This window comes from Condylostylus longicornis, unplaced genomic scaffold (assembly GCF_029603195.1).
Source record: "Condylostylus longicornis isolate FDR11 unplaced genomic scaffold, ASM2960319v2 ptg000018l, whole genome shotgun sequence".
Taxonomy (NCBI): domain Eukaryota; kingdom Metazoa; phylum Arthropoda; class Insecta; order Diptera; family Dolichopodidae; genus Condylostylus; species Condylostylus longicornis.
The window spans coordinates 9,001,049-9,012,390 of NW_026577987.1; the positions used below are offsets into that span (position 1 = coordinate 9,001,049).

General features: G+C 21.9%; 1 protein-coding gene across 3 annotated transcripts in view; it reads left to right on the forward strand.

The window, feature by feature from the left end:
* The window catches only part of LOC129606357 (protein SYS1 homolog), a 31,184-nt gene extending 20,627 nt beyond the window's left edge, over positions 1-10,557 (forward strand). For all 3 annotated transcript variants that reach the window (XM_055516654.1, XM_055516653.1, XM_055516655.1), the window contains 2 exons: positions 8,677-8,798; positions 9,823-10,557. In XM_055516654.1, coding sequence (XP_055372629.1) covers positions 8,677-8,798; positions 9,823-10,018 — 318 coding nt within the window. In that variant the 3' untranslated portion in view covers positions 10,019-10,557. The remainder of the gene's footprint in view (positions 1-8,676; positions 8,799-9,822) is intronic.
* Positions 10,558-11,342: the final 785 nt, after the last annotated feature.

Here is an 11,342-nt window from a genome sequence, read left to right on the forward strand (position 1 = left end):
ATTTTTTGTTTTTGATGAATGAATAAATCAAATTTTTTTATTTTGCTTTGCATATTATATTTTATGAAAGAAAAATTTATTGCTTTTTTTCGAGAAATATTGAAATAAACAAATGGAAACAGTGGTTTTCCTTTTGTAATTATTTTGTTTAGTTACGATATTAAAATAATCAATTTTTCGGAAAAAAAATTCTTTATCTTTTTTGCTACTTGGGCATTTATTTAAAATTACATAAGTTCATATACTTAAATTTAATTTTTTTAAATAATTTTTAATTTTGAAATTATTATGTTTATTGAAAATTATTAAAAATTAAATTTGAATATTTTTGTTAATATAATAATTATTTTATAAATTGTAAAAAATAAATAAAATGAATAAATAAATAAGGTCTAACGCCATTTGAACAAGCAGTCAATTTGAAATTTACAGGAATTATGAATTTAAAGTTTATTAATATTCAACTAAGTATTAATTAATACTTTGTTGCAGTATTTTAAAATTTTCATAACATTAAAAAAATGTAGCTTCTGGATTATTAAATGGAATCGTACAAAATAAAATTGAAATCGCAAAGTGGAATTTTAAAATTTCTTAATTTTTTAATTTTCCAGCCGCTATCAGTCATATTTTACTAATTTTTAACGGTATAATCTATTATTATTTTATTCATCTAAGTATTAGAAATTTTATATTTTGAATTATATTGTTATTTGCAACATGAATTATTGTTCTGTTACTCCGTAAACAAAAACCGCTTAAGCTCCCATTTGTGCATTGCAATTGAATAGCGGCCTCAATATGTTTTAAGGCATTAACATTAGTGTAGTTGGCTCCATTTCCGATTAGATTTTTTTTAAGTGATGTTACCCAATTTTTTTGATATATTGCAGTATTTTAGGGTTCAAATTGAGGTTAGTTCATAGTTTTAAAGTATACTTATACCATTTTTAAAGGAGTGATTGAATGATTTTCCTTATAATAAAATAAGATTTCAGTAACATATTTTTATTAAAATAATTTTGTAAGTTAGATGTGAAAAATGAACATTGGGATGTTTTGAAAAATTTTTATAAGGGAATGGTCATATTTAAGTTATTTTTTTTTATAATTTCAATCGAGAGTTGAACTGCAATTAATTCATATGTCGATTTAGAAGTAACCACTTTCCGGGAAAAATACTGAAACTGCCATATGGTATATAATATAATATTTCGAATTGGTACCGTAAGTGCAATCCAACTAAAAAATCTGGTGAGAGTAAAAACAATTTAATTATTTAGGAAAAAGTTACCCTAAATTGTGTCGAGATTCAAACACAATTTATGAAAAACAATTTTTGATTTTTATTTAAGTAGTTCTTATTTTTTAACTACAGTTTTTCTTTAAATATACTATTGTAATAAATAAGTGCTGGTAACTTTATTCAAAAATTTGTAATATTTTGTTTTCCTAGCATGCACAATAGTATGATTATTCATTAAATTCTGATTATTCTATTGGTTTTTTTAAACTAAATCTTACAATAAATGGGTTCATTGTAATCTTAAAATAAACTCAAAGCTTAAAAAAAATTTTTTGCTACTGCTGTTACGACTACATTCAATTTTAGTTTTTGAATTAATTTTTAAATTATAATTCATGAATAAAAATGTGAAAAATATATAAAAATGATATGATGAATCAGAGTGTAAAATATTAAATGCATAATAATTTATTTTTTACCTAACAATGTCTATATATTTCATACATATTGTTACATACCTAAAGTATAATTAAAAAAGTAAGACTAACAATAGCCTCGTATTCATAATATGTACATACATATATATATATATAGAATTAATGAACGAAAATGTGGATATGAAAATATAAAAAAATTAAAAATAATGAGAATGAATACATCTAAATAAATCAAAAAACTTCATTACTATTTAATTATTTTTTTTTTGTTGCGAGACACAGTCGTTCAACTTTGTACATATATTTTGTTGCATTAAAGAGAATTTTGTTATAGCCCTTAAGAAGTTGTATAATTTTATCAGTACCTACTTAATTTTTTAAGAATAAATCAACTTAATTAATGTATTTAATTAGAATTTAAATAAAAATTATACCAAGTGCCGTTCGAATCTTAATAAAAGAAGAAAAAACCACATTTATTTAGAGAAAATAAAATAAATTCAAAATGAAATCTTTTATTCTTAATTATTGTTCCTTTTGATGAATAAATTGAATAATTTAAATTGAGTATAAAATAAAATTAACTTAGAACAATTTTACAAGAAAAAAAATTGAAATTTGGCAAGGTCTTGAATAAAATGCAAAATTATTGTATATAAGAGTAACATTTATTTGCATTAATTTAAATAATTTCAATTGAAAATTGCGAAGAGATAATAAAAATAACAAAGTAGTGTAAAAGCCATGAAATAACAAACCACGATTTCATCAACAACAATAAGATTAAAAAATTAAACAAATATCTAACGAACAACCTAACATTTTCATGTCATAAATAAAAACCACAATAAAACATGATAACTGAAATTGGTCTAAATTTTTTATATCAAATTGAATTTAATGAAATTATAATTTACTTTTAGAAATAATTTCCCAAATATTCAAACGCGACTAAACAATCAGGATGTTTAAAAAAAAAATTGCCTATTAGTTGATTTTCAAGAAAAATAAAACCTTTACCATTTAAAAGGGCAAAAATTTTATTAAATGAAATCACTGCAGTGTGTTGTTTTAAAGCCACAAAATTCAAGTTTTAAACAAGCGTTAAAGAATAAAGAATTAAAATTTTTAAATTTCTCCGATTACCTAAATCATTTTGTCATTTTCAAATCAATTCTTTAATTTCTTAATTATTTGGCTACGAGAATATCGAAATATAGGTTTACAAATAAATTTGTTGCATACGAAGCTTTCGCAATTGAACATACGTGGAATGTAAAAATATGTACCTAATTTATAGGTTATATCATAAATGGCTTCAATTCAATTCAGAAGTAAGTAAGTACATTGTTCAATTTAGTTCATTTCGATTAGAAAAATTTTCTTATTTGTTCTTGCTTATATTGCAGTTGAAATAATATATACAAGGGCAGACTTTAGAAATTTAAGATTTATAAAATTAATTCTTAAAATGATGTAAAAGAAGAAATAAAATTAGTTTTTGGAAGTTGAATAGATTTAAAAATTTAAAGCTTAAATATTTTTTATTTGTTTCAAGGGAGTTTGAGTTTTTATTAAGTTATGCAGAGTACATATACACAAATTGTCAAATTACAATTTTATTTATCGCTTTCTACTATGTCTGGTTGGTAATAGCATTGTATTTTGGAGTAAGATTTTTGAAAATAATGCGAAAGTATGTGACAAATGTATGCAATCGGATTTTTTGTATCATTTCGTTCCTATGTGAAAAACTTTATATTGATTTTTGTTTTTAAGTATTCAACCAACGAAATATTACCATTTTGCAGTATTTTTTTTAATTTTTTTTTTGCAACGCGCACTTTCATTTTCTTATATTATTTTATATATATATATTTAAAAATATATATATTTTCACTTTCTTCCTTTTTATACCTGAGCGAATGTTTATTCGAATAGTATTATAAATTTATCACTCCGTTTAAAACGCTAAGAAATAATTGTCTGAGGTATTGAAATACATATGTATATATATACATATATATAGTATGTATGTAATCTTGCTCAGAGTCGAATTCTGAGTCAATTTAGTCATGTTTTTCCGCTCATCTATCAATAACACAAAAACTAATTGTAAATAAGTTCACCAAATTTTCACAAACTATAGAAAATGTAATCGAATTGAATGAGATCAACACAGAGAATTGGGAACTGCTATACAACTTCAAAATTTACCTCAAAAATGATTGAACCTATTAACTTAGTATTGAAATTTCATATGAACTGATTTTTATGGCTGTTATTTTTAGATAAAACCCATTGAAATGCTTGACATCTCATGGTAACTGCCATAAAACTTTGGAAGTTATTTGAGCATAAATACTAAAACTAAATTCCAGAAATTTTACACTAGCAAATAAAATTATATGGTAACATTCGTGCTGGTATAACAGAGTTGACACGACTAACTCTATACCTATTTTCGTTTCTTTTTATATTTCTTGTGTGGATTATTTAATTATTTATTCGGAAATTAATGATACACAAGAAAGCAAAAAAAAAACATATAAATAAAAAATAACCATAAAATAAAAGAAAAAACAAACACCAATATAACACTAAAAAACTGAAAATAAAAATGTTTATTGTTCATAATCTGTTTTGGAAGAAAAACGAATCTATTTGGAAAAGTTTGTGTTTATTTTTCACCTTTAATTTTTCCTCATTACTTTTATTATTTGGTTTTTTTTTGTTATTTTTTTAATTGAATAAAAATTTAAAATTTTAAAAATTATTTTTTCTTTGATATTAATTTTATTCAACAACGTTTATACTTAAAATTAAGTATATTTTTTAATGTACATAATTTGAGGGATAAATTGTGTGTTGCTTGTTGATCATTAATTATTCTTACATTTCAAATGGAAACCTACTAGCTGTATTTAATATTTTACCTTCCGAATTAATATTGCGAGCTGATTTCGAACAAAACAGTAGGATTTCGAAATTAAAGTATAAATTTATTTTACTATACGATTCAATTAATAAAACTCATTTATAAGCTGAGTTTTTTTTTAGAGATTATTTGATTGGCAATTTGATTTGAATTCGAACAAATATTCCGTGAAACATATTTAAAATTAAATTAAATATTCAAGTTATCCTTTTTTCCATTTTTTTTTTTTTAATGCAATGCCACTTACTATATAATTATTTTTAAATTATTTATAATTGCTTGTTGGTTAAATAAATGTTTCTATCAAATAAATGATTAATTATTTCATATATAACTATATTTTGAATGACAAGTGATAATATATACTTAATTAGTTTAATGTTTCAGTTATAAACATACATACATAATATCCTTACATATATGTACATATTTGAATACTTATGTCTCCATTAGTCATTTTAAATTAATCAAATAAAAAGAGAATTTCCAACTGAGTATAACACAAAATTTATATAATTGTATAGGTATTAAAATGTGCCTTTATTTATAACTTGACACAATTAAAATATTGGCCTGGACACTATTTTTTTTCTTAATGCGAGACAGACCTTTATTTACGGAGAAGGACTAGCTCAAAAAAGTAAATGGGCATACTTATTCCGGTAGAGGGCTTGCCAATTTTTCTTTTTTTTTTATGTTAGTAAATAAGTGCTGAATGCTCAATATTAAATTTTTAAATTTCTATGAAAAACTTTAATATAGAGAAAAGAGTACTGGCTGGCTAAAGAGTAAAAGTCTGGCTTTCAATAGAAAGAAAGCATTTCGAAATATGAGAACAATATGGCAGAATTTTATTTTAAAAAAAAAATAATTATATAAAATGTGGAAGAATTGCTTTAAATCAATTTTTTAATATTGATTAAATTAATAAATAAAAGTTGTAAAATACTGAATTTTAAAATTTTTCTACAACAAATTTAAAAACATTCTGTTTTGTGGGAGATTTTTCATTTTAATGAATTTACATAAGTATGTGTAATGAATGAGCACGTTTTGTTTTTTATAAATTTTTATTTTCTGTTACTGTCCAGGTTCGCATTTTTTTCTTGTCAAAATTTGTAGAACATTAAACAATTTTATATAATGTACGAGTATTATAAATAAATTTCGTTAAGGACTTTAACTATTTAAAATAATTTTTTTCTCATTTAGTTTCACATTCATAGTGATTTTTTCTTAAACAATAGTATGCGTACTTTAATTTATTGTAAATTTTATTATCTGTCAACAATAATTGAATTTAAAGCATTTCATTATGACACTATTATTAAGTAAGTATAATCAAAACTTAGACTATAATGTATAAGATCCTTGAATACTAATTAATTATATTAAAGTAAATATGTATGTATAAATGTTCGTGAACTTTTCATAACGATTTTACTATATCATTTTATTTATGTACATTTATGTAGTTCATAAATATAAAATGTTCGTGTTAAATTTATAACGATTTTATTATATGTATTTTGGTTATACATTTACTATGCTACCCCATATAATTAAATTTCAATAAAAATTGTTTAGAAAACACAAAATTCTGGAAATTAGAAAGTCATTTAGATTTGTTTCTGTTTTTTCTTTTTTCATTTTGATAATTATTTTATTCTACTAATCATTTTATTAATTTCATTCTGTTATACGCAATACATACTATCAATATCTTTTTGTTATTACCAGTTTATCTTTTATATTTATTATGTTTCAATTAAAATGCCTATACATATTTGTATACATAGGGTATGTATGTATATATTTCATGAGATATAATAATTCTAAATAATATATTAATATGAATATGAGGATGTATGTATATATGTGTATTTCAATGTTTATACGAATGAAGGGGGTGAAAGTTGATTCTGTATTTTTTTTTTCTTTTATTTGTTGGAATTTTGTTATATAATCTTTTAAATTAGACGAGTATACTACTTATTATTTAGACTATTTGGGATTTAATATTGTTATAAATATTTATCATTTCTATAATTGATACAATGAACAAAAAAAAAGGGAGAGAAACAACAAAATAAAAATTTAAGAATATTTAAATCTGTACGTGAAACTATTTTAATTAAATATGAAAAAAAAATTCATGAAAAAAGTTATTCAATATCATCATTAAGACTCGTAGATTAAACAAAAAAAAATTAAGATTTTAATAAAGGGAAAAGCAGTTTATTGTATTGAAATTCATGTAAGATTTTCTCGAAATTAATTAAAGTGAATTGTGAAGCGTGAATGGTCACATTATGAGAACGTAAACACGAACGCAAGATTTTCATGAAACCATAATTCTTTTCTTTTTTTAAACTTATAAGAGTTATAAAAACAAAGAAGTTTTCCTTCAAAAATTGTTTTTTACTAATAAATAACGGTTAAATAACATTATTTATAATGAGACTTCACTAAATTTGACAGGGAATTAAAATATAGTAAAAAGTTCTAAATATGGGTGACTTCCATAGTATGAAAAAAAAAAAACAGCTTTAAAATCGTTTCTAAACCACCTTTAAACTTGAGCTTTTAATTTTTTTTACTAGATTACCAAATAAAAAGATTTTAAGAAATTTTACATTCATTGGCAATACCGCTTAAAAAAAATTTATAAACAGCATCGGGAAATTTTTCGAGACGCTTTCTGCTTTTTCTTCGTGTTCAAATCGGGTTCCAAACAATTTTAAACTTATTACATCGTCGAAAGCTTTTGAAATACAACATACATGAAACATGGAAGCTACATATTATTGGAAGCTAGGGTTGATCATCGTTTAAGAATTCGATATATAGAGTTTTTGTGTTAAACGTGTTTTCGTATAAAACAAATGAAACTACTTAAGTAATTAAATAAATTTTGGTATCAGAAAATAGATTTAAAAATATTTGATGTCCAATAATAAAAAGCAACTTAACGCTTCTTAAAAGTTAAGCACCGAAATTTTATAAGATAATCCCGTGCTTTTATGTAATTTATTTCTCTTGTAATTTTCCTTCAATTATTATTATTATTATTAAAATTCGGTTAACATTTAGTTATACGAGATGTCGAGTTTTAATTCAATATCAGTAATAGATAACAGTCACTTTGTATTCAAATACGTAACAAAATAGTACAAAATGAAACTAAAATGTTTTATACATAATTAAATATATGTATATTGCTTTCATAAAAAGGATGGAAAGAAATTGCAATATAAGGAAAATTTGTATAGAAGGCGTTAACACTTTTTTTTGCTTCTCAACTTTATAAGATCTTAATTTAAATGTTGTAATCAACCGCAAAATCTTCAATAAGAAATTCCTATTATATAAAAAAGAAATAGCTAAAACTTTAATGACATCATTCCAAATACATTACTTGATATTTTTTTTTAGAATTTACAAACATACTTATCTTAAGTACATTTTGTCAAGGCTTAAAGTACTTACATTACGTAATTTTACAAAAATTCAATGAGATTTATTATGTATTTCTTAAAAATTTTCAGGGTTTTGAAGTTACTAAAAGTATATAGTAGGAGAAAGTTTATTGGCAAAAAAAAATTATACTCTAATTAGCTAACTAGGAAACAATAAAACTAACTACTTATATTAAAAAGAAATTACATTGAATGCAATGAACAAAACCAATTAGAAATGTTATAAATTAAAAAAAATAATTGAAGCATTAAATTAAATTTCCTTATATGTAGCATGCCAAAAAGCATGTTGCGTGCCATTCTGCATTTGCGAGCATGTACTGAAATTGTGCATTTTTATATCAAATTTCCCATATAATATACCAATATGAGTACTTTACCAATTACCAGTGACATTATAATTTCATTTGATATTTTTTAAGCAGCTATAATTCGAAGAGTTTTATATTGTCAATCATAAAATAAAAATAATAATTTAATATTAATCATAAAAAAAAGTAATTTCGATTTCAGGAATTTAAATTTTATTAAAAAATTAACTAAAATTACTGTTTAAAATTTCATTTTTATTTTTAGGAAATTCATGTATCAGAATTACCTGGAAGATTAGTAATTCTTGCCTTCGTAATTAATGCTGGAATTGGAGCTGTTGCTTTATGGTACATAGTACAACGAACAAAATTATGTCTGGATTTTAGGTAAGAATATTATTTTACCTGGCTATTGTAATATAAATTCAATTTTCGCTTACCTAATTATAAATGGATTTATTCAACTCTTATACAATTTTCATATAAAAATAATGAAATTATTTAATTGAATATTTCAAAATAGTGATAATTCAGTTGATTACACATATAATAAATAACTAAGTGTATAATATAAGAGTATATGTATATGTATAAGATTATAATAATGTTAGGTGTAGCTACATATAATGTACTTAAATAAATTTTATTATTTCAATTGTTCTGTACTTTTTTTATGAACGTAAATTTAATATTTTATTCAAGATAAAAATTTGATTTGTTTGGCAAAATTATTTTTTATAATTTAATTTACGTGTTATATAATAATATAAAAAAATATATGTAGAATAAATTTTAAGTAAAACTTCCGTTATTATTAATTTGCTTAATATTTTTCATAGTTTATACTAGAAATAAATTTAAGTGAAGAATTTCGATTTGATATTAAGTGGAATTTCAAAAATTTAAAAAGAAAAATAGTTATATAATAAAAAACTTTTTTTAAAAGGTGGAATAAGAAAATCATATGCACTTAGCTTTACACAGGTTGTGCACTCATACGCTATTATTTAGCCTAAATTGTCAAATTACTCTTCTAGTGTTTTGAAGTGGCATGAGTTCCTAAAAGCAAAAAAAAATTCCGAAAATTTCTATCCTTACAAGTCGTGAAAAAAAGATTAAAATTAATGAAAAATCATCTGTGAAATTACTTTTTTCTCTTCCCAAAATAATTTGCCAAATTGGTGACTTTTTTTTACTGACTTTCAATCCATGCTTGTCGTTTAAGAAAACGATATCTTTTGTAAAAAAATAATTAATTGATGTGAAAAATGTAACTTTCTAGTAAAATAACTGTTTCTCAATTATTCTCTCAATATTTGAATTTTTTAATATTTTTGTATAAATATAGCAATTATTTTGTTTTAAAAACTATAATAATATACTTATTAATAATTATTTTTTTTCTTTTTAGTTGTACCTATCATGGAATACATTTAATAGCATGTTGGTGGTATAATTCTGAGTTTCCAACAAATTTCCCATGGTGGTTATTAAATATTGTTTGTGCAACCTTTATGTGTGTTGCTGGAGAGTTTTTATGTTTAAAAACAGAATTAAAAGAAATTCCAGTAGGTTATTCATCACTTAATCAAAAAGCTGATGTATAAAATAAGAAAATAAAATATAATTTTATCTCAAAAAAAAAATTTTTTTTTGTGTAATGTTAAAAAACTACTCTTTTTCCTAAATTATTATTAGACCTATACGAGTAATTTTTATTTTTTAACAAAAAATGTTAAGAAAACAAGTATAAAAATGTAAATTTAGGGCGTGTACCAAAATGCAGATCTAAAATCAAATTGACTTATACAGCAATACTGTTTTAACTACTGAATAATTCAATTTTTTTAATTAAGTTATTAAAAAAATATTGCTGAATAAGTCAATTTGATATTAGATTTGCAGTTTGGTAAACGCCTTCATAGATTAAAAGAACGAAAATTCTAATTACTTACTTTTTTACAATTTATGTACGTATTTTTATTTTGAAAAAAAAATATGTTTTTTTTTCATTTTTATTTTATTACAAAATTTATAATAGAAAACGAAATATGAAATTCCTTCCTTGAAAATTTTTATAATAATTGTATGATTGTATGTCAGGTATGTAAAAAAAACAAAGAGATCATTTATGCACTTGTGTAAAATAAATAATAAAAAAAAACTAAATTAAAATATAAAAATCGCATTTTTATTTGTAAAAACAACTTAAAAAGGTTAATTATAATATTCGAAATTATTAAATTAAATTTAATCATTTAAATTTATTTTAATTATTAAACCAGATCATTTAACATTTAACCAGGTCGCTTTTTATAGAGGAGTAAAGTGTAAATTTACAAAATAAGTAAATAAATTCAATGAACAAATCGTTTTTGTGTATATAGTTCCAAATTGCAATAAAATGTTGGTTTAAATCTAATTCAGCTATTTGCATTTAAGCTGAATAACACATTTAACTACTATAATTCTAAAATTTGGTGCTTAAAGTTTTAATATATCGTAATATGTGTAATATTAAAAAAAAAATAATATACGATCAACCAGATTTTTTTTATCGAAATGTAATAAAAAAAAATAAATATATTTTTCTTATTTAATTTTAATATTGATAAATAATTAAAAATTTTTTATATTTTTTTTCTAGGTTAAAATAGTTCTATTAACAAAAAACAAAAACTGTATCCAGTATTTTATTAATAATGACAAAAATGAAAATGGGAAATTAAAAAAATTGACTAATTGAATATAGAATAAGCCTTTTTAATTATTTTTATTATAACAAAACAATATATTATATATTTAAATATAAATATAATATTTTAGTCCTTGAATAGCTTTATACCAGATAGTATTTTATTTTAATTTGTTTTTTTTTTGTTGTGACTTAAATATTTTTCATTAAATATCTAATTTGGATTGACATAAAAA